At 36.8% G+C, this 24,825-nt stretch overlaps 1 protein-coding gene across 1 annotated transcript in view; it reads left to right on the top strand.

The window, feature by feature from the left end:
• Positions 1 to 24,825, top strand: part of ZFYVE16 (zinc finger FYVE-type containing 16) — a 55,674-nt gene that overhangs the window by 26,280 nt on the left and 4,569 nt on the right. The window contains exons 7-16 of the mRNA XM_049766038.1: positions 1,292 to 1,673; positions 4,151 to 4,273; positions 5,499 to 5,654; positions 7,544 to 7,768; positions 10,849 to 10,931; positions 12,232 to 12,336; positions 13,638 to 13,785; positions 15,649 to 15,729; positions 20,893 to 21,055; positions 21,787 to 21,892. Of these exons, the coding sequence (XP_049621995.1) occupies positions 1,292 to 1,673; positions 4,151 to 4,273; positions 5,499 to 5,654; positions 7,544 to 7,768; positions 10,849 to 10,931; positions 12,232 to 12,336; positions 13,638 to 13,785; positions 15,649 to 15,729; positions 20,893 to 21,055; positions 21,787 to 21,892 (1,572 nt within the window). The remainder of the gene's footprint in view (positions 1 to 1,291; positions 1,674 to 4,150; positions 4,274 to 5,498; positions 5,655 to 7,543; positions 7,769 to 10,848; positions 10,932 to 12,231; positions 12,337 to 13,637; positions 13,786 to 15,648; positions 15,730 to 20,892; positions 21,056 to 21,786; positions 21,893 to 24,825) is intronic.

A 24,825-nucleotide genomic window follows, 5' to 3' on the forward strand; every position in this document is an offset into this window, starting at 1 on the left:
TGAGGTAGTCTTTGTTTATCTTATTCTACTTTTTTAGTGGTGGAGGTTTTCTCCAATAATTAGTTTTTGTTTCCTTTTTTTTTTAATTTTTATTTTCTATTCTTGGGTCTCACTCTTTGATACTCAGAACTAGTCCTGAGATTATCCTCAGGAATAATCCCTGGTAGTAGTTCAGAGAACCATATATGATATATGATGTTGGGGATGCAAGGCAAACATCTTATCTCCACTCTTGCTAGCCCTACAGTATGTTTTTACAATTTTAATTAAATACACACTTATTGGGCATTTATTTTGTGCTAATTTCCTGGTTTATTTTGGGTGTATACATTTTAAAAATTGGGTATATATTCTGTTCTGTTTAGTATATGATACTAAACCATTTACCGTAAATGTTTGCAGTTTGTTAGTAAGAGCTTAAGAACTAGATTTTGGGGCTGGTGAGGTGGCGCTGGAGGTAAGGTGTCTGCCTCCAAGTGTTAGCCAAGGAAGGACCACTGTTCGATCCCCCAGCGTTCCATATGGTCCCCCCAAGCCATGGGCAATTTCTGAGTGCTTAGCCAGGAGTAACCCCTGAGCATCAAATGAGTGTGGCCCGAAAAACCAAAAAAAGAAAGAAAGAAAGAAAGAGAGACAGAGAGAGAGACAGAGAGAGAGAGAGAAAGAAAGAATGAAAAAGAAAGAAAGAAAGAAAGAAAGAAAGAAAGAAAGAAAGAAAGAAAGAAAGAAAGAAAGAAAGAAAGAAAGAAAGAAAGAAAAGAAAGAAAGAAAGAAAGAAAGAAAGAAAGAAAGAAAGAAAGAAAGAAAGAAAGAAAGAAAGAAAGAAAGAAAGAAAAAGAAAGAGAAAAAGAAAAAAAGAACTAGATTTTATAGCTAGTATTTATCAATAGTTGGTATAATTTGTAGCTTCTTAGCTAGTAGCTACCCTAAAGCAATATTTTAACCAAAATATTCTAAATAGGCTAGTAACTTGAGTTCGTAGTTATTTCTCCTTTCCTACCTCCCCCTTATATGCCTAAAACTCCCCCTGGATGCCTACAGTTTCTTTGGTGGGGTACTTGAGAAAGGTTTTTGGTTCTTGGAATTTTCCTTGTGTCCTTTTTCTATTCCATAAAATTAAAGTCATTAATACCTACCTAAGCATATGGAAAAGCTAAAATTTTATTCTCTTGAAAGTTCAGAAGAATTTCTCTGCCCATTTAAAAACAGCAACAACAACTTAAAGATAATGCTTGGTATAGAGATTTGCATTTCAGATACTATGAACCATTTTTTATTACGTTTTTTACAGATGGTTGATTCAGTGGGTCATACCCATTCTGCTGCCGTGGAAATAGCAAACAATGAAATAGATACTACAAGAAATGAGACCATTCAGGATTCTATTTCTCGGGTTCTGCCTGTGGAAAAATTGCCTGTAAATACAGGAACTGAGGGGGTACCTGGCTCCGGTTCCTTTTCATTGGATGATGATGATGACCCTTTTGCAAAAACTGAGGAACTCTCTAGTGTCACTGGTGTCTTGGCTAACTGCAATTTACCTGTTGCTAATACTTCAAATTATAGGCTATTATGTGGTATTGATAAGAAGGTTTGCAATAAGATTAGTCTTCTACCGAATGATGAGGACAGCTTACCCCCTCTTCTGGTTGTATCTGAAGAAAAGGAATCAGGTAGGACAGCAGTCATAGAAATTTTTAAAAGAAGTAAAAAAAATAATTTTCTAGGGGCCGGGGTGCTTGCCTTTTATGTAACTGACTCATATTTGATCCCTGCACAATCTCTGAGCACAGAACCAGGAGTAAGCTCTGAGAACCACAGGCCCCCCCAAAATTATTTATTTATTGTTGGTTTTTTTGTGTCATACCCAACTGTGCTCAGAAATGGCAGCCTCGGGATTATCTGAGATCTCAGGGATTGAGCCCAGATCAACCACATGCAAGGCCAACACTTTGCTCACTGTACTATCACTCCAACCCCCAAACCAAAAATATTAACAAATGATTTTCTGATGAATTTTGTCTATGATGTGTAAATCACATTATTTTTAACTTAGACCAGTTTGGTTGAAATATATACTGTTTATAACTTTTTGTGTACAAAATATCTTAAAAAATTTAAAAGATAAAACAATGAGCTTTTGAATATTCTATCAGGGGTCTCAAACTCAATTTACCTGGGGGCCGCAGGAGGCAAAGTCAGGGTGATCCTTGAGTGCAAAGTCAGTAGTAAGCCTTGAACATTGCGGGGTGTGACCCAAACAACTAAAACAGAACAAAACAAAAAAAGATTCCTCTAGGGCAGGGCCACAAAATGTTGTATGGAGGGCCACAACGGCCTGCGGGCTGCAAGTTTGAGACCCCTGTTATCACATATAGATCCCTAACTTAGAATGAAGCAAATCTTTTTTATTTATTAATTTAATTATTTTGGTTTTTGGGTCACACCTGGCAGTGCTCAGGCATTACTCCTGGCTCTATGTTCAGAAATATCTCCTGGCAGGCTCAGGGGACCTTATGGGATGCGTCCTTCTACCTCTAAGGCAAACACCGTACTGCCCCGAAGCAAAAGTCTTATGCAGGGAAACTCATCATCTTGTAGCCCTAAGGAATGTTTGATTGTTTTAGAGAGTTAATTCCATTCATATTTTTCTTTAAGGGGTGGAGCCTTCCAGACAGTGTTCAAAGAATCCAGGGGCTATTCTCTGCCAGCTGGGTAGGTAGTTAATTGTTGTGGCCCAAGGAGGCAGTGTTGTTTAGTCCCTGCTCTGTCAGAGACCACCAGGATTACCTGACTCAGGTGCCTTCAGGTCAACACCTGACAGTGTTCAGGGTTGCATTTAGCAGTGCTCAAAAACTGTATGCCAGGAATTAAACCAGTGCTATCTCTGGCCCTAGTTTTTTGTTTTAAGGAATATAGTGCACAAAGAGAGTGTTAATTGGATGACAAAGTTAGGAATTTCAATTCCTCATTATTCTACTTAGTCTGTGACTTGCAGCTTGCATTTTAATCATCTCTTTTCAGCTTCAGTTTCATTTTTAAAAAATTAAAGAGAATTTAGATCAGGGGTCTCAAACTTGCGGCCGCAAATGGCCCTCCATACAACATTTTGTGGCCCTACCCTAGAGGAATCTTTTTTCGTTTTGTTTTGTTTTAGTTGTTTGGGTCACACCCCCCAATGTTCAAGGCTTACTACTGACTTTGCACTCAAGGATCACCCTGACTTTGTCTCCTGCGGCCCCCAGGTAAATTGAGTTTGAGACCCCAGAATTAGATGATCTCTATAAGTTTCTTCTAAGTTCCAGACTCAGTGACTAGCTACCATTCAGAATAATTCCTTTCTTTGTTCACTCTAGGTATCATACTGCATCCTAAACCTTGAAATGAGTATGTTCTCTGTATGATACAGAGATGTGAGGCTTAAAGATCTCTATTCTATCAATAGAATCATACTATTTGGTGGGTGGCAAAAATACTTAAACCCTGTTCTCTGCTATACATGTGTCTTGTTGATTATTTGTATTTCTGGCATACATGCCAATGACATAGAGCCGATAGCAGCAGTTAGCATGTGTTACTTGCATTTATAATTGAAGCACCTGGCAAACTGGTATTCATTTTCCAAAAATGCTTGTTTCAGAACTTCAGGATACTAAATTTGCACCAGTAGAGTATTTAATAACTTGATGACTTATACTATGAATATCTTAATAAAAATAGAAAAGTTCTTTTAGTGCTCGATTGATACAGCTAGAAAGGTATATAAATAGGAGAGTTTGAAATAGTTGCTCAAGTATGTTTGTTTTTGTTTTTAATTCTTTTAAATTTAAATTTTTTTTTGTATTTGGTGTTTGTGTGGCTGTTCTTGGGCTTACTTCTGATTCTGTACTCAGGGATCACTCCTGGTGGTGCTCAGGGGACTATATAGGTGCCCAGGATTGAACCTTGGGTTCACATGCAAGCAAGTGCCCTGCTCACTATTATTCTTCTTCTATTATTCTGGCCCCAGCTTTTGTTTTTACGTGTGTGTGTGTGTGTGTGTGTGTGTGTGTGTGTGTTTTCAGAGTTGATAAATCAGTGCTATGTTCATAATTTTTTTATTTAACTGGAAGTCATACTTAATCTGACTAATGTTATTTTCATGATACAGAGCCTGTCATAGAAGAACATCCATCTCATAAGCAGATCATTTTGCTTCTTGAAAGTGAAGGTTTTCCTTCAGTTACATTTGTCCTAAATGCTAATCTGCTCGTGAATGTCAAGTTAGTATTTTGTAAGTAAGATTCATCTTTTCTTCATCTAATCACAAGGTACCCTTTCTGAATTAATTGCATTTGCAGGTTATAGTTTGGTTGGCAGCTGTGAGCAGTAGTTCTGAATGGATTTTAGCCAAATATTATTATAAAGAAATTTCACAAATTTTATCTGATAAATTTGAAATTATCTATTAATTATTATCAACTAGCATCCTTTAATGAATTCTAGGCTAGATTGTGGCTCACAGCTGAGCTGTATCTTTATATTTTTAGATAATTAAATTTGAGAATTATGCAAGAATCCTATATTAGTAGTAGTTATAATTATATTAAAGTGTGACCTAATTAAAATTAGTAAAGAAATAGAAATGTACCAAAAATAAAGAAATAGTGGATAAGCTGCTTGCTTTGCATATGTCCACCCCAGGTTTGATCCCTTGCATCCTAGTTCCCTGAGATCTGCTAGGAGTGATTCTTAAAAGTAGAATTAAGAATAAGGTGTGACCTCAAAAATCAAAAAGATATAAGTAACCTTATATAATAAATTAACTTTTGCTGAGTAATGCATCTACCAGCTTTTCTTCCTCTTTGAAACTAAGTTGATTTTAAACCCACTGTATTATTGCATCTTCTAAAATTATTTACATAATAACATGAAAATTTTTATTTTTTCTCTTCTTTGTATTAACATTATGTGATTCAAATTAAGTTTTGGTGGTTTTTTTTTGTTTGTTTTGTTTTGCTTTGTTTTTGGTTTTTTTTTTTTTTTTTTTTTTTCCACACATGGCAGTGGTCTGGTGTTACTCCAGGTTCTGCATTTAAAAATTACTCCTGTCAGGAGCCAAAGCAGTAACAGAGCAGATAAGGCATTTGCCTTGCATGCAATTGGCCTTGATTCTATCCCAAGTTTGCCAGGAGCAATTTCACAGTACAGAGCCAGGAGTAACCTTGAGGATTGCCTGGTGTGGCCCAAAAACCAAAAAGAAAAGAAAAAGGAAAAAGATTATCCCTGGTACGCTTGGGGGACTATATGGGATGCCAGGGATCAAACTGGGTTGGCTGCATGCAAGGCAAACACCCTACCCATTGTGCTATCACCCTGGTCCTTCAAATGAAAGTTTTTATGAGGACTTTTGGAAAAGGTATCTTAAAAGCTGTACTTCATGCAAAAGACAATTATAGTTATTTGTTTTCCTGTTAATAGATGTTGATGTTTATAATTATATCCTTTTATCACTTAAGATTCTTCAGAGAGATATTGGTACTTCTCAACCAATGGATTACATGGTTTGGGACAAGCAGAAATTATTATTTTGTTGTTATGTTTGCCGAATGAAGATACTATTCCCAAAGACATCTTTAAGTTATTTATTACCATATATAAGGATGCTCTAAAAGGTATCATATTTTATTTTGGGTTTTTCTAACTAGGATATGCATGAATTAAGGTAGTTTTGCTTTTGGCAGCGCTAACTGAACTAAAGGATTTTTTTAAATGAGAGATTGTCCATTTTTTTCAAAGATCTTAATTATTGTTCCCAAGAGAAAGTATTACCAGGGTTGAGGTACTTGTCTTACTGACTCTGATATAAATCCTTGCCATCATAACTGTCTCCCAAGTACCTCTAAAAGTTGATCACTCCTGAGGACTGGGCTATGAATAGCCCTTGAGAACCAGCACTAGTGAGGTGTGGTCTTGAAACAAAGAATTAATCATCATTTTCATTATTCTCAGATACAGCATTTTTGTGCTTAGTGTTTTTACATAGTTTATTTATTTATTTGTTTGTTTGTTTGTTTGTTTGGGGGAGTTGGGCCGTACCCAGTGATGCTCAGGGGTTACTCCTGGCTATGCGCTCAGAAATTGTTTCTGGCTTGGGGGACCATATGGGACGCCAGGGATCGAACCCAGGTCCCTCCTGGGTCAGCCACGTACAAACCAAATGCCCTATCACTGTGCTATTGTTCTGGCCCCTGGCACAGAATTTATTTTTAAAAGAATGGAATTTATTTGCTTTCTAAATTCTTATATACCTTTTTTTTATTATCTAAGATTGAAGCCACATGATTGTTTTTTACTTAAGGAGAAAAAAGTGGGGGGGAGGGTGCACACCCAGCTATACTTAGGGTTTACTCCTTGCTCTATATTCAGGGCTCACTCTTTTTGTTGTTGTTGTTGTTGTTGTTGTTGTTGTTTGTTTGTTTGGGCCACACCTGGTGATGCTCAGGGGCTACTCCTGGTTATATGCTCAGAAATCGCTCCTGGCTTGGGGGACCATTTGGGATGCCAGGGGATTGAACCACGGTTTATCCTAGGCTAGCGCTTGCAAGGCAGATGCCTTACCTCTAGCGCCACTATTCCGGCCCCAGGGCTCACTCTTGATGAAGTTTGGGGGAACCATATGGGGTGCTGAAAATTGACTGCAGGTTGGCTGCTTGTAAGGCAAGTGTCATATTTGTTATGCTACTGTTCCAACATTAATCAGAAGCAATTTTTATAGCTCAGGGCAGAGAGATAGTATAGCAGGTGGGTGCTTGCCTTGCACATAGCTGACCTAGGTTTGATCCATGGCATTTCATATGGTCCTCCAAGCACCTCCAAGAGTAATTCCTGAGCACACACTGCTGGGTGTGCCCCCACATTTTTTTGTTTTTAAATACTTCTTTTTCTCTATTTCCTCGTCCTTTTCTTCCTTCTTTTATTGGGTTTGGTAGCTACACTGAGTGATGCTGAGAGCTTACTTGTGGCTTTAATGCCACCTCCAGTCTCTCATGATGAGAAAGAGGACACTCAAACAAAGAGCCTTGGATCCACCATTAGGGGTTGAACCTGTTTTATTGAGAGCAGTACCATTTTAAGGCATTTGGGATCAAAGTAATGTTCAAGCAATCCTAAATGTTATAACAAAATAAAGTGAGAATTTCAGGAACAAGTCCATTTGCTTATTCTCAGAACTTCAAGGCCATGTATATAGACCTTGACTTGCATTCTGCTGATTGATGGTTTCCTGCTTAACTCTTTCTATGACTTTTATACTCACTTATGGTTCTGTGTCACAGTTAAGTTTGGCAGTGTGTAAGGCAAGCTGCCCTAGCTATTGGTCCCTAGAGGGACAATTTTAAGTTTTTGTTTGCAAACTCAAACTCCAGTAGTTTCTCAACTTTGTATATAGAAGAAATTCAATACAAATAAGAAAAAACAATTATCTTAAAGTTTATTGGTAATTCAGACTGATAATTTCTCTTTCAAACAACTTAAAGTCATTTTATTAAAATCTTATTTACAGGAAAATACATAGAAAATTTGAACAATATAACCTTTACTGAGAGTTTCCTCGGCAGCAAAGATCATGGAGGATTCCTATTTATTACACCTACTTTTCAGAAACTTGATGAACTACTCTTACCAAGTAATCCTTTTCTTTGTGGAATTCTTATCCACAAGTTAGAGATTCCCTGGGCTAAGGTGTTTCCTATGCGTTTAATGTTACGACTGGGAGCAGAATATAAAGGTAAGTTTTAGAATAATAAGTTAAATTATATAATAATAAAAACTTATAATACTAAGTTAAATTATATAGGTTAGTGATAATACACTGGGTAGGGTATTTGCCTTGCACACGGCCAACCCAGGTTCAATCTCCAGCATCCCTTATGGTCTCTTGAACCAGCCAGGAATAACCCCTCCTGAACACCACTGGGTGTGGCCAGAAGAAACACCACCACCAATAACAAAAAATAATACTTGATATTGGGGCTGGAGACATAATAATAATGGGTAAGGCACTTGTCTTGCACTCTGCCTACCAGGGTTCTATCCTCAGCATACCATATGATCCCCCCAAGCACTGCCAGGATTAACCCCTGAACATTGGTAGGTGTGGCCCAAAATAAAGCACTACATATTAAATATAACTCAGGAATCACTAAAGTTAATTCCTAATGGATTAGTGAATTTGCTCCTTTTGTTTTAATGTACATTTAAAATACTAAACGAGGTCACAAATAAAGTACAGCAGATAAGATGCTTCAATCCCTGGCACTGCATATTGTCTCCTGAGCAGAGCCAGGATTATCCCCCAAATCCAAAATAAAATAACAGAATAACATAAAATTCCAAAACAACCTTTGTCTACTCCCAAGTCTAGCCTAAATATTTTGAAATTTAGTCTAAATATTACAACATTTCTAAATGTTCATAATACAAAACCTTGAAAAGTTTTATTTAATGAATGTGCTGTAGGGAATTTATTTCATTTTACCTAGGTATTAAAAAGGTGAATTATAAATTTATGCTCAGAAATTAATCTTGGCAGGCTTGGGGGACCATATGGGATGCAGGGGAGTGAACCCCGGGTCCTTCCCAGGTCAGCAGTGTGCCAGGCAAAAGCCTTACTGCTGTGATATCGCTCTAGCCCTGAGGTCTCTTATTCTTACGTTTTTGACATTTTCATGATCCACAAGTGATGTAGAATCTATAGTTTCTATATTTCTAAATGTGTGTGTATTGACAAGTATTTACTTATATATGCTTCATACAACTGGAAAGTCTAAGCTAATATGAAATATTTCTGGTTTATAATTCTAAGTCAGTTTTGTCTGAATGTATATGCATTTATTTGGTTATAGGGATTATGTCTGGTTAAAGTAGAATCCCAAGATAAACTATGAAAATAGCAAAAAAAAAATTTTTTTTTTTTTGGTTTTTGGTTTTTGGGTCACACCCAGCTTTACTCAGGGGTCACTCCAGGCTCCACGCTCAGAAATCGTCCCTGGCAGGCATGGGGGACCATGAGGAATGTCCTTCTGCATGCAAGGCAAATGCCTTCCCTCCATGCTATCTCTCTGGCCCCCTGAAATTAGCAATTTTCCTATGGGAATTATCTGTTCTTTATGTTGAGACTGTTTATCTCATTAAAAGCAGTAAGTCATTACATTGGAATATCATTAAATATTGAATTAGATGATTCATGATGTCTTGTAATTCTAAACTATACCTTTTACCAAAAATGTGTTTTTAGAAGTCAGAGATGGTGCCTTTTTTTTTTTTTTTTTTTTTTTTTTGGTTTTTGGGCCACACCCGGGGGTGCTCAGGGGTTACTCCTGGCTGTCTTCTCAGAAATAGCTCCTGGCAGGCACGGGGGACCATATGGGACACCGGGATTTGAACCAACCACCTTAGGTCCTGGATTGGCTGCTTGCAAGGCAAACACCTCTGTGCTATCTCTCTGGGCCCGAGATGGTGCCTTTTGTGGCAAATAGAACACATATATGCATGTTCAAGCCCATGTCCTATTCCTGACTTTACATGCTATTTCCTGTCCCACCCTTCAGCATTCCTTGGTGTGGCTCCCACAACAGAGTTTTCAAAATGCTCTAAATAGGGCCCGGAGTGATAGCAGATCAGTAGGGCATTTGCCTTGCACATGGCCAACCTAGGAGATGGTGGTTCGATTTCTGGCATCCCATATGGTCCCCCGAGTCTGCCAGGGGCGATTTCTGAGCACAGAGTCAGGAATAATGCCTGAACGTCGCTGAAACCCTCAAGTTGTAAGGAATCCTTCCCTATTAATAGAATAATGAAGTAATGAGTTAATATTTACCTTATTTTAATGTCTTTTAAACCAGTGCTACATATTTTATCCAGTGCCCTCCAAATAACTTGGTTGTCCTTTATTAAAGCTATAAAATATGTTTACAGAAGGAAAAATGTATGTTGCCCTGATTTGAAGTTTAAAAATAAGTAATATCAGTGTACTTTCTTACAATTTGAAAAAAAGAGTATTTATATAATAAATGTTGGAGTTATTGTTTGCCTGTGATCTAAATTAATAACCAAAGGTTAAAATGTTTCTGCTTTTTAAGTATCAGCATGATCATGATTTCTTTCTTTTTCCGCTTTTTCCTTCTTGAACTTCATTTGCACTGGCAGCAAAGTTTCTTTTCCTTTTAGGTGCCGATATTTATAGTGCCAAGTAGCAGTCATTTTCACTTTATTATACTTGGAGAACAACAGTTAAAACCACTAAAAGTAGCAATTCTAAAGTAAGAGAAAAATAGTTGATGAGACAGTCGATTTTTCCCTTCCCCACACTGATGTTTTGATTCCTTTACCATGCTAACACAAGAACTATAAAAGCTTACTACCACAAATAAACATAATTGAATGCTAATTATAAATATCTTACCTTTTTTATTCTTTATATTTCTCTTTAAATGATTAGAATTTTAGAGGGTTCTGACCTTAGTTTTCTAGCTGTGATAATTTTGTGGTGACCTGGAAAATAAAAATATTAAAAGCTTTGGAATCAGAAGGCTTAATTATAAATCTGTTTGATGAGTTATTAGTAATTACCATAAGCAAAATTTTGTAAAGTGGTATATACATGCCTCAATGTGGTCTAACTAAATATGAAACTTCCTTGATGAATCTAGCTCTAGTAATGATACAACAAATGATTCAAGTCATTTCTCACTTTCCCCAGTGAGCCTCCTATTCAACATTTATTCATAATGTGTGAAAAACTTACAATTATAGATAATAAGTTCAAGTTTTTATTGACAATAACCAGTTTTCCTTTCTAATATATAGTATATCCCACTCCCTTGACAAGTATCAGAGGACGAAAACCTCTTTTTGGAGAAGTGGGAAACACTATTATGAACTTTCTTGTTGTAAGTAACCAAATTATTTATTAATTTTTCTTAATTTGTTAAAATTTCATTTAGCAAGTTTTTACACATTTATATTTTCCTATTTTATTGTGATGTTTCTGGTATAATGTTAATTCTTATTCATTTAACAAAAATAAATTTTTCCCCTGATTTTTGGAGGACCACAAAAAGCAGAACTCAGGGCTTACTCCTGGCTCTGTTCTCAGGGATCACTCCTGGCAGTGCTCGGGGTCCATATGGGATGCTGGGCATTGAACCTGGTCTGTCATATGCAATGCAAACATCCTCCTTGCTATAGTATTGTTCTGGCCCCTGTAGTCTGTTTTAGATGAATTTATTTTTAGAACAATTTACCATTTTATATATATATAGTTTTAAAATTGCTTTTTGATTAATTTTATCAGTTTGTTCTTATACATTTGGGTAATACTAGTTTTTTTGTTTGTTTGTTTTGTTTGTTTTTTTGGGCCACACCCGGCGGTGCTCAGGGGTTACTCCTGGCTGTCTGCTCAGAAATAGCTCCTGGCAGGCCCGGGGGACCATATGGGACACCGGAATTCGAACCAACCACCTTTGGTCCTGGATCGGCTGCTTGCAAGGCAAACACTGCTGTGCTATCTCTCCGGGCCTGGGTAATACAAGTTTTATACAATTGCTGAAGTCTTTGAAGCTTTAATAAAAATGTTTATTTGGGCCGGAGAGATAGCATGGAGGTAGGACATTTGCCTTGCATGCAGAAGGATGGTGGTTCGAATCTCAGCATCCCATGTGCTCCCATAAGCCTGCCATGAGTTATTTCTGAGTGTAGAGCCAGGAGTAATCCTTGAGCGTTGCTGGGTGTGATCCAAAAACAACAACAAAAAAAATGTTTATTCAGTTAGCTTCAGTAAATTATGACCAGTTTCCTCATATTTCATAAGAAATATTGAATTCTGTAACTCAGGTTCTTTTCTTCCTCAGATTTCTAGAATTCTGCTTACATGTTATAAAACGGTATTGTAGTGTATATATTTGTATTGACATGTTAGTTTGAAGACTTATTTTATTTTGGAAGATCTGTAACTAGAAAGAGATAACCCCCAAGTCCCACAATACTGCACAATATTTCCTGAAAATTTGTTTTAAAAGTATTTGGATTAGCTGTAAGGGTCAGATGATTTTAAATTCATACTGTTTTCTTAATAGCATTTTGATAGTTATCAATCAAAATATTAAATTGATATAATTGGATAAATGTTTATATATAGCTAAAGTTTTTGAAACTGCCTCATTTGTTCTTTTTGTTTTGTTTTTAATGTAGGATCTTCGAAATTACCAATATACCTTGCATAATGTAGATCAACTATTGATTCATATGGAAATGGGGAAAAGCTGCATTAAAATACCTCGAAAAAAATATAACGATGTAAGTATTATACTTTTGGAAACTAGAGCAGTAGTATAGTGGGTAGGCCATTTGCCTTACTGTGGCCTACACTGGTTTGATCCCTGGTACCACATACAGACAGTCTTCTGCAACCACGAGGAGTGATCCCTCAGTGCAGAGTGAGGAGCAAGTCCTAAGCACTGCTGAGCCCTGAGTATTGCTGAGTGTGACCCAAAACAAATTGTTTTTTGTATTGCTAGAAATCAAACCCAGGGCCTCATAACATGTAAAGTACATCCCTTATCACTGAGCTACATCCTTGGTTTCTGCTTTTTTAAAAATTTTTGAAGGTATTTATCAGACATTATATTTTATTAGAGCTTGTTAATTTTTTTCAATCATTCTGTTTACATACAATCTGTTTTACTTTGAATCTAATGTAATAAATTTAAAGTGATACTGTTGAAAACTTTTTTTGTTTGCTTGTTTTGGGACCATACACAGCTGTACTTCAGGATTACTCTTGGCTCTTCACTCAAAAATTACTCTTGTCAAACTTGAAGAGCCATATGGTACAGCCATATGGTATGCCAGGAATCAAACCTGGGTTGGCTGCATGCAAGGCAAATGCCCTGTTGCTGTGCTATCACTGAAAACTTTAGCTATTTGTATTTTTTAATGGATTGTTCTTTTTTTAGTTGTATATTAAATCTCTTTTATTGCTTTTAGTTATCTAGTTATTGAGGTGCTTTCATCTTAAAACTTTTTTATCTATTCTTTTTGTTATCCTTATTTTGGGACCAAACTCATAAATGCTCAAGTTTTATTCCTACCTTTGCCTAGGAATCACTTCTAGCTGATTTGGGGGTTAGTATAGGGTTCTGAGGATGGAACCCTGTTTGAAATCCCAGTTTGGCCTCGTGCAAGGCAAGTAAGTGCCTTTCCCACTTTCTATGGCTTTTGGGTTTATTTTTTGTTTGTTTGATTTTGTTTTGTTTGTTTTTGTTTTTGTTTTGGGCCACACCCGGTGATGCTCAGGGGTTACTCCTGGCTATGCACTCAGAAATCGTCCTAGCTTGGAGGACCATATGGGACACAAAGGGATCAAACTGCGGTTCGTCCTAGACTAGCACGGGTAAGGCAGATGCCTTACTACTTGTACCACCACCACTCTGGCCCCCACTTTCTATGTTTTTAACCCCTTTGTAGTCTTTGGGAGTATCTAGACAGTTGAAAGCTTAATAATTATGAAGCTGATCAGAAATAGTGCTCTTTGAATTACTGTACTATAGGCATAAAATCTTAAAAGTTTCTAAATGAATGGTATTTTATTTTTTCAGGTAATGAAAGTAATAATTTCTTCCAATGAGTATGTTATTAGCATTGGAGCTAGTTTTAGTACAGAAGCAGATTCTCATCTTGTCTGTATACAGAATGATGGAGGTTATCAAACACAGGTCAACAGTGCTACTGGCCATTCTAGGGAAGGTGAGAGATGGTTCCTAGTATTGACATGTCACAAAAAAATAGGATTTCTTTCAAAGTGGATAACTATATATCTCATATATATGTAACTTATTTATTGATGCTTTAAATTGTTGCTATACAAGCATTTTAAAATGCTTCTGCTCTGTTACTTTTTTTTTGGACTGTCTATGGTTAGAGACATAAAATTTATTTGTGATTCATGTTTATATTCTCAGGTTTAGTTTATACTGCAGAGTGGGAAATGGATGACTTAAATTTCTTTATGGGATGAGGTTGATGACGTTGGGTTTTTTTTGAGGGTGTGTGTGTGTAGAGGTCATATCAAGCAGTGTTTAGGGCTTGCTTCTGGCTCTGGCCTTGACAGGCTTGGGTGAACTGACCACAGAGTGTTGGGAACCAAACCCAGTTCACCTCAATGAAGGCAATCACCCTGCTTGTTGTACTATCACTCTGGCTCCCGAGTTTTGTTTTTGTTCTCTACTTAAGCTTCTCTTGAAATAGAACAAGGAACATATAAGTGGTTTATAAAACTGTAAGTAATTAGGGTTATAAAAACAATAAGTTGGGTCTGGAGAGATGAAACAAGAAATACAGTATCTACCTTTTGTACAGCTGATCCTGGTTCTCACATGGTCCCTTGAGCACTACTGGGAGCTATACCCTGCATTGAGCTGGGAGTAGCTCCTGACTATTGCTGACTGTGGCCTCTAAACTACCCCCTTCCCCATAATAATAAAGAGAACATGAGTAGTTTGTGTTACTAGTAACTGCTCTATTTCAGTTGAATGTCCCCAGTGACATCTGTAATTATTAATCCCTCAAAATAGAGGCCTTAGCAAAAAAAAAGTTAAATGGAAATAAATATTCCATAAATTTGATACATTATTCTAAATAGCTTCGTGACTTTCTGGCTACCAATTAAGTGCTTTCTTTGATTATATACTTATTTGTAATAAACATAGAAAATAAGTTTTAAAAAGTTGTAAGAGGTTGGGGCTGGAGTGATAGCACAGCAGTAGGGTGTTTGCCTTGTATGCAGCCAATCCAGGATGGAGAGTGGTTTGAATCCCGGCATCCCATATGGTCCCCCATGCCTGCCAAGAACGATTTTTGAGCGCAGAGCCAGGAATAACCCCTGAGTGCCGCCAGGTGTGACCCAAAAACCAAAAAAAAAAAAAAAAAATTATAAGAGGAAAAATGTATGAAGATATTTATAGTGAAGAATTTCTTTTTATACCTTGACCTCCAAGCTGTCCTTCCCTGCATCACAGGCAGCCAAAGCAATATAAACCATTTCTTGCATATTCTTTATGAAATCCTCCATAGAAAATGTTGATTTTTTTGTTCCTTCAGTAGTGGATTTTTATTTTTACTTTATTTCCCACACTTGCTAACATTGATACAAACATTTTATATTATTTTTGTTTTTTGGTTGAGGTCCCACCTAGAGGTTTCATGGTTTATTCATGGCTCTATGTGTAGGAATCATTCCTCTCAGTGCTTGGAGACCATATTATGGCGTTGCAGATAAAATTAGGGTCAACCACCAGCAAGCCAAGCACATTAATGCGACACTATCTCTCCAGCCTATCACAAACATTTAAAATAGTATAATACCCATATATTATTAGATACAAACATTAAATTATCTGTAGGGAATATTTTTGTTTTGATTTTGTAATGTAAGTAATTTGGACATGGCACTAAGTTCTTTTAAATGTGCTATGTTATACACTGCATGATGAACAGATACTGTTCACATTTTAAGATAGGTTTAAACATAATGAAAGCAGTACTTTAAATTATAATGCTTTAAAAAAAGCCAGAAATCAATAAACTTTTTTGATTTTTATTTTTTAACAGTGACAGGTGCAAGTTTTGTGGTATTCAATGGGAGTCTAAAAACATCTTCAGGATTTCTTGCTAAGTCCAACATAGTTGAAGGTAAGTCTTTCATCCTTGATATTGTCATAAAGGTGTTTTCCATTTACATTAAGAGTTTATATTTATAAAATAATATTCTTTTGTTATAGGCATTGTGCAGCAAACTTGTGAAGTTGTCACTCAAAAAACTAGATCATAACTAATATTTACATCTATGCATTTTTCTTCTCACTTTCTTAAGAGTTGACAATGAAGCTAAAAAAACTGTGTTTTCGGGCCCGGAGAGATAGCACAGCGGCGTTTGTCTTGCAAGCAGCCGATCCAGGACTAAAGGTGGTTGGTTTGAATCCCGGTGTCCCATATGGTCCCCCGTGCCTGCCAGGAGCTATTTCTGAGCAGACAGCCAGGAGTAACCCCTGAGCACTGCTGGGTGTGACCCAAATACCAAAAAAAAAAAAAAAAACAACTGTGTTTTCATTCTCACATACATTTTTTATTCTTTATAAACATGGGCTAAACAATACTTTGTTTATTTTTTTGCGTGGGAAATTTATTAAAGTGATATGTATCGTTCTTCACCTGAGTATGAAATATATAGTTTTTTTCCCTTTCATTTAAACACCATGGTAACGAAGTTTTCATGATTGAGTTTCAGTCTTTCTATATTCACCACCCTTTACCCATGTACATTTCCCACCACCAATGTCCCCAGATTCCCTCCCATCCTCCCTCTGACTACATATGGGGTAGACATTTTACTTTCTCTCTCTCATCTCTCTCTATGTCTTTTTATTAGCCCCCCCCCCATTTTCCTTTTAGACACTAGTTTGCACTATTAGCATCCAGTTCTTGTCCAGCATAGTCATTACCAACTATTATTGTTCTTAGTGGTCCCTTCTCCATCCTAATTGCACTGCTGTACTACTTGTGGCGATCTTCCTATCCTGAATGACCTTGGCCTTCATCTCTGTTGTCTTTGGATATTATTCTCATACTATCCTTTTTTTCTTATATCCCACAAACGATTGTGATCATTCTTTCAGAGGATTGTGATCCTCTGACTTATTTTATTTATCATAATCCTCTCCATATCCATCTACACATAAGCAAATTTTATGACTTCATTTTTCTAATAGCTCTGTAATATTACATTGTGTAGATATACCACAGTTTCTTAGTCACTCATCTGTTTGAGGGCACTTGGGTTGTTTCCAGGTTCTGGCTATTATATATAGTTTTGAAATGAACATAAGAAAGCAGAGGATTTTTTTGTATTGTGTTTTTTGGGTTCGAGTCTATTCCTAGGAGTAGTCTTACTGGAATATATGGAAACTTAATTTCTAGGGTTTTTTTTTTTTGGAGGGGGAAAACCCTGTGACGCTCAGGAAATCACTCCTGACTTGGGGACCATATTTTATGCCAGGGGATCAAACCATGGTTCGTCCTAGGCTAGCGTCGGGAAGGCAAACCCTTACCGCTTCACACCACCACTCCGGCCCCTCAATTTCTAGTTTTTTGAGAAATGAAATGTATAGTTTTCATATAACATATATCTTTGGAATGTATGTATGTCATTGTCTAAAGCTATAACTCAATTTTTTTTTTTTTTTTTTTTTGGTTTTTAGGCCACAAGTGACAGTGCTCAGGAGTTATTCCTGGTTGTGCACTCAGAAATTACTCCTGGTGGGGTCAGAAACAGAAAGATAGCACAGTGGTAGGGCATTTGCTTTGCATGCGGCCAACCCGGGAGGAACTCAGTTTGATTTCCGGCACCCAATGGCCTGCCAGCCGATTTCTGAGTGCAGAGCCAGGAGGACTCCTGAGCTCCACTGGGTGTGGTCCAGAAACCAATCAAATCAATCAGTGAATCAATAAATAAAGTTTAAAATATATTTAAAAAAAAAAGAAATTACTCCTGGCAGGCTTTGGGGACCATAAGGGATGCTGGGAATCAAACCCTGGTCAGCCACATGCAAGGCAAATGCCTTACGGGTTGTGTTAGCTCTCTGGCCCTACCTTTATCATTTCAAAACTAATAGTGTTTTTTTCTAAAAGATTGTATGATAAGTTGCCCATATCTAATCATGTTCTGTTATTAGTCACAAGGAACTAGCAGTACTTGGTGGCCTTTAAGGCATACTTAGCAGTTTGGATCTGCTGGGTTGCAGTCAGTATACAGTTAGGGTTGCAAGGCAAGTGTGACTGGACTATCTCTTCAGTCCTTTGATGGTTTTTTTTAGTTTTGATTGTTTGCTTTGTTACTTTTTTGCTTTTATTTTGGGCTACAACTAGCTGTGCCCAGTGCTTACTCCTGGCTCTGTGCTCAGAGATCACTCCTGGTGGGTTCAGGGGAATGTATGGAATGCCAAGGATCAAACCCATGATTGGGCATGTGCAAGGCAAGCACATTTTTCTGGCCCCATATGCCTTTATTGTTTGTTTTTAGTAGTTCTCTAATTAATAATCTCTAATAAATATATAAATCTCTAATAAAATAATTTTATTTTTAGTAATTCTCTGACTACTCTAACCCCTTTGATTTTCCAGGTTAATTTAGGAATTTTTAAAAGAAACATTGGAATTTTTATTGGAGTCATAGTAAATCACTAGTTTAATTTTGAGAAGATTAGTATCTTTTCCATTTTCAGTGCTCTTTTACATTAGGGCCAGAGTGATAGCACAATGGGTAGGGTATCCCATATGGTCCCCCAAACCTGCCAGGAGTAATTTCTGAGTGCAGAGCCAGAAGAAACCCTAAGAGCTGCCAGGTGTGGTCCCCAAGCAAACAAAACAAACAAAATCCTCTCCTTTACTTTGGTTACCTTCAATTTATTTAGGTAAGATTAATGTCTTCATACATTTTTTTTTTGTGTAGGACTTGCACTTTTCTTGCTTTATTTCTGTTTATCAATTTTATTCCTGATATAAAGTATCCTTAATATTTTTTTTTGTTGTTGCTGATATGTGGAAGTTTATTTCTGGCTTTTTTTCTTTTTATGAGGCATTATGATATAAAATACAGTTTCTAATGAAGTTTCAGGCATACGGTATCTTATCACATACCACATTCACCAGCAGAGTATGAACTATAATTAACTACACTGCTGAGAATTTAGAAATGAGAATGAGAGGTGACGGAGCAATAGCACAGAGGGTAGGCACTTGTAATTTACCTAAGTTTGATCCTATATAGTCTTCCGAACCTCCAGGAATAAGCTCTGAGCACTGTCAGATGTGGCCAAAAGAAAAAAATAAAACAAAATGAGAATGAGAATTCAGAATAATTTAACTGTAGAATCTTTTATTTACTTGTTTGTTTGTTTTTGGAGGAACATACCACCAATGCTCAGGGGTTATTTACACCTCTGCATTCAAGAATTATCCCCTGGCATTCAGGGGACTATTTGGGATGCTGGGAATTAAACCTGAGTCAGACATGTGCAAAGAAAGCTCCCTACCCACCTTTTCTATAATACAAACTTTATAGAGTTTTTCTGTGTAGCTAATTAGAGGATAAATAGTGGCAGTTTTGTTTCTTTGTAACCCTTGTTTTTTTGTTTATTTGTTTTTTCTTTCTTTTTGGTATTGACTAGAACTCCCAAATAGAAGTAATGATCAGAAATCCTTTTGTCTAGATCTCTGCCACTAGATGTTACCTTCTGAAAGTAAGCTTTAGTTTTTGGTGCTGTCATTATGATGATGAACTATGAAATATTCAATTACATTTTTTACTTTTTACCTTATATTTTCAGACTTTTTTGGTATTGTGAAGAATGATTCCTCTCCAGAGAGCCTGAGCAATTGTGGTTCTTGTCTTGAGTCTTCCTCTAGGGGTTGCAATATTGTACTTTTTATTTCCTAGTATCAGAACTAAATTTTCTTCCTAGTCACGAAGACAAATCCCACAGATAGGGATAGAATACTGAAAGCAGCAAGGTCAAAAAGGGAAATTACATTCAAAGGAGCATCCTTAAGATTTACAGCAGACCTGTCACAAGAAACCCTCAAGATCAGAAGGCAGGGCCTGGAGAGATAGCAGAGATAGCACAGCGGCGTTTGCCTTGCAAGCAGCCAATCCAGGACCAGAGGTGGTTGGTTCAAATCCCAGTGTCCCATATGGTCCCCCGTGCCTGCCAGGAGCTATTTCTGAGCAGACAGCCAGGAGTAACCCCTGAGCACCACCGGGTGTGGCCCAAAAACCAAAAAAAGAAAAAAAAAAAAAAAAGATCAGAAAGCAGTGGTGGGATATAGTGACAAAACTCATGAAACGAATGCTTCACCTAGAATATTGCACCCAACCAGACTCACTTTCAGGTTTGAAGGAAGTATCCAAGGCTTCATGGATAAACAACAGCTCAGAAACTTTACAGACTCAAAACCAGCCCTAAAAGAAAAGCTGAAAGAAACTACATTTCTTTTACTTTTAGTCTAGTTTTGTTGTTGTTTTTTCAAATGGTTGGTGATTATGAAAGACTGGTTTGGTTCTGTTATTTTATCATAGCCATAAATAATCATCTTTATTTTTGTTGTTAAAAATAAAAAGAACCCTTGGGGCTGGAGAGATAGCATGGAGGTAAAATGTTTGCCTTGCATGCAGAAGGTTGGTGATTCAAATCCTGGCATCCCATATGGTCCCCCGAGCCTGCCAGGAGTGATTTCTGAGTGTAGAACCAGGAGTAACCCCTGAGTGATACCCAGGTGTGACCCAAAAACCAAATAAATAAATAAATAAATAAATAAAAAGAACCTTTAACTGAAATATTTTTCTTTTTTTCCTAATAGAATGATAGACTACTAGAATAATTCAGTAGTTGATTTAAACCCTGTATCTCGGGCTGCAGAACATAGTGTAGAATCTCGGTGTTTGAGTGCATGCCTCACATGTATGAAGCCCTGAGTTTGATCCCTGGCATTGCAAATCAATCACAATATTTCTCCTGCATGGAGTACATTCTGCTAGCATTTTTTATGACTTCATATTAATATTTAATTAAAAGAAATGTAGGGCCAGAACGGTGGCATAAGCGTAAGGCGTCTGCCTTGCCCACACTAGCCTAGGACAGAACACGGTTCAATCCTCTGATATCCCATATGGTCCCCCAAGCCAGGTGTGATTTCTGAGCGCATAGCCAGGAGTAACCCCTGAGCATCATTGGGTGTGGCCCGAAAACAAACAAAAAAAATTAAAGAAATGTAACCATTGTTCTGATTTTTTTTTTTTAGATGGCTTAATGGTACAAATAACTCCTGAGACCATGGAGGGCTTACGGCTAGCTCTACGAGAACAAAAAGACTTTAAAATCACATGTGGGAAAGTTGATGCTGTAGACCTGAGGGAATATGTGTATATCTGCTGGGTAGATTGTGAAGAAAAAGGAAACAAAGGGTAGGAGTTTTTTGTTACTAAAATGTAATTGATAGAGGAGGAAAAGTTAAAAATGTTAATAAAGCTAAGTATTTGACAAATACAGAATTATACTCTAAATGCTTATGTTCTAGTTAATGAATAGCCTGTTTTTTTCAGATGTGTTTCTTTGTGTAGCAGTCTAAGCTTGGTTTCAAGGCTGAGAAAAGCAAGACAGGGTCATGTGATACTTATATTTGTGTAATAAGTAAAGGATTCCCTTTGCATATTTATTATTGTATACTATATTGATTCACTCTAAATGCAAATAATTGCATTTATAAGGTACTCAATAAAGACTTACTGAATATTACTGCCACTCCATTTTCCTTTCAGTTACCTTTTTTTTTCTTTTTTTGGAGATTGGCTAAGGGTTCTGGAGCAAAGAAGGAAGAAGAGGGCTAATGCTGAAGGACTCCAAAATAAAATTTTTGAAATTCATGAGGCAGCTTTTCTGTTAGGAGATGAAGGTATTTTAAACTCAGGTCTGAATTGGGTATATGAAAAAATAAGTATCATTTACTACACAATCAAGAAATGACCAAATGAACATGAACTAGACTTAATTATTTTATTTATAATTGAGGTACTTTACTGCTGCATTAAATTTATAATTTCATAATTTCTCTCTTTATTCCATTTGTTCAAATTTAATACTTTATAGAAGCTCTGTTATACAAGTGATTCTCTTTATTTTTTTTTTTATTCCATAGTGTTACTAGTTCAGTAGATGGAAAATCATTACAAGGATTGCCAAGTGAAAAAATAAAACTGGATGCAGATTTTGAAACAGATGAGAAGGCTGTAAAGTGTACTGAGGTAACTGGTAAAGATTCTCTCTATTTACATGCTTTGGGTGTGGTTTTATTTTTGTTTTGGGCTACACCCAGCAGTGCTCAATCAAGACTTAATCCTGGCTCTCCAATCAGAAATTACTCCTGGCAGGCTCAGGAAAGGAGATCAAAACCAGGCCCTCCTCTTGCAAATAAATGCCCTACATTGCTCCAGCCCCTGGGTGTGGTTTTGTATTTTGTATTTTCTTTTGGGGGAGATTGGGGGGTTTTTGCTTGAAGATATCAAAGTACTCTAAGTATTTCAGTATAACTTATTACAGGTTTTATATAGTACCACAAGACACATATATTTCCACCCCAAATTGCCCTTTCTTTGGCTTTTGGCTTTTGGGTCACAACCAGCGGTACTTGGGTTATTCCTGGCTCTGCGCTCTGAAATCACTTCTGGCAGGCATGGGGGACCATATGGAATGCCGGGATTTGAACCACCACCCTCCTGGATCTGCTGCATGCAAGGCAAATGCCGTAACACTGTGCTCTGTCTCTCCAGCCTCCCCCCGCCAATTACTTTATATACACCAAATTTAGAATTCCATAGTATTATTTCAGGCCTTTATATTGTGGTATTGACTGCTAATAGTTTTTTTTATTTTTTATGTTTTTTTTTAATGTTTTGTTTTGGGGTCACACCTGGCATTGCTTCAGGAGTTACCTCTGGCTCTATGCTCAGAAATAGCTCCTGGCATTCTCAGGGACTATATGGGATGCTGAGAATCGAACTGGGATCTGTCCTGTGTTGGCTGCCTGCAAGGCAAATGCCCTACTGCTGTGCTATGTCTCCAGCCCCCTAATAGTTAAGTTTTGAAAGCGTTGTCACCTTTGTACAGTAATACATTATTTGACATTGTTGTTTTCATTTTTGTTACTTTATAGAAAAATTTATAACCATTTATAACCATTCACATAAAGCTATTTTGTAAATCATATTTTTTTAAATAAGAGGATATAAAATGATAGAATTATAGATTCCTGATCTCTTTGTTCACATTCATGCTCCCCCACATTCTAAATCCTGGTCAAGCATTCAGTATTACTTTTTTTGTTTTATTTTTGGGCCACACCCATCAGTACTCAGGGTTTACTTCTGACTCTGTATTAAGGAAACGCTCCTGGCTGGTGTGGGGGACCATGTGGGATGCTGGGCATTGAACTCAGGTCGGTTGTGTACAAGGCTAGTAAGTACCCTATATACAGTACTATCACTCTGACCCTCAATATTATTAATTTGTTTTGTGTCCTTTGTGACTTTATGCATGTACAAGAGAGAAACATAAAGTTTATAAAAATATAGGTATTATTTCTTTAACATTATAACAGTGTCTTGATAGAATGATAATCTTACAGAGTTGACATATTAGTACTCTTCTCTGAATTCAGTTAACCAGGCTCTCGTTGTTACAAGTTCACTCTTAATTTCCTAAGACTAACTATAATTTTTAAAATCACCTACTTTCATTGCCATAGGTTAACTAAAATTTTTAATTATTTAGGCAAAAATAGCTAAGTTCTCCCATATTTTCTAAGCTTTCATTTGTACATTTCTAACATTGTATGCATCTAACTAATGTATTTCTTGAGACTTACGTTGAAATAAAAATTCTGTCTTACCTATCAAAAAGGTAGCAAGAAGAAATTTAAAAATATAAAGTTTAATACAATCTAAAAATTTTATATTTTATATTGTAAAAATATAAAATTGACTAGAGTTACATTAAACTTACTCATATAAGAACTGATAGTAGCATTTAAAAAACTTGAACTGAAAATAGCAATTGTTGCATTTCTTTTTATTTTGTTATTGTAGTTAAAGTAAAATGTTTATAATAGTGTAAAGTTTATGATCTTAATGTACACATTTAGTACCTCACCACTGCAAAAACATGCTGAGTATCCTTCATCAATGTTACTATGTTGGCAATTGTTCTTTATAAATATGCATATATATATATGTAAATTTATTTATTTAAGGACCATGTATCAGAGTTGACATAATACATTTGTTTACAGGTAAGTGGGAACTAAATTAGTAAAAAAAGAAGAAAAGGAAGAGTCTGGAGTAATAGCATACGTAGTGGTCCTCAAACTATGGCCCGCAGGCCACATATTGTATTTGTATCTGTTTTGTTTCTTCATTGCAAAATATGATATATGCAGTGTGCATAAGAATTTGTTCATAAGTTTTGTTTTTACTATAGTCAGACCCTCCAATGGTCTGAGGAACAGTGAACTGGCCCCCTATTTAAAAAGTTTGAGGACCCCTGGTAGAGGGTAGGATGTTTGTCTTGCATATGGTTGACCTGGGTTCAATCCCCAGGATTCTCTGGTCCCCTGAGCCTGACAGGAGTAAATTCTGAGTACAGAGCCAGGAGCAATCCCTAAGTGCTGCAAGGTGTGGCCCTAAAACAAAGAAAAAAGAAAGAAAGAAAAGTACAGCTACAAGAAAATTTGTGAAAATTATTGTATCTTACAATGAGGTCATTAAGTCATTTCCAGGTTTATTAAGCTTTTGTTGCTAGTTGATCATTTTGTTACTTCTTCAAATACGCATTGGCAAACAAATACAGTTGACATGTTCCTACAGGGATGACAGTATTAAAAAAAAATTGGAGTTTTCATGCAGCTGCAAATGTGGCCGACCATGTAGTCCAGGAATTCCCAGCACTATTGCTGATACTGAGGCTTTTGTGAGATGTGGATTTGGCTGCCAGGCCTTCTAGAAGTATGAGGAGGTTGGGGGAAGATTTGTTGTACTCACTACAAAAAAGTCCTTGTGATTTTTACCCAAATACCAGCATACCCAGAGTTTTGATCAGATTGGTGTGACTGCAAAGAGCCAGAGTCACCTCTGGTGAATCAGGGCCATTGACAAAGTGTTGGTTGTGGGTAATGGGTACAGCT

Source organism: Suncus etruscus, chromosome 2 (assembly GCF_024139225.1).
Source record: "Suncus etruscus isolate mSunEtr1 chromosome 2, mSunEtr1.pri.cur, whole genome shotgun sequence".
Taxonomy (NCBI): Eukaryota; Metazoa; Chordata; class Mammalia; order Eulipotyphla; family Soricidae; genus Suncus; species Suncus etruscus.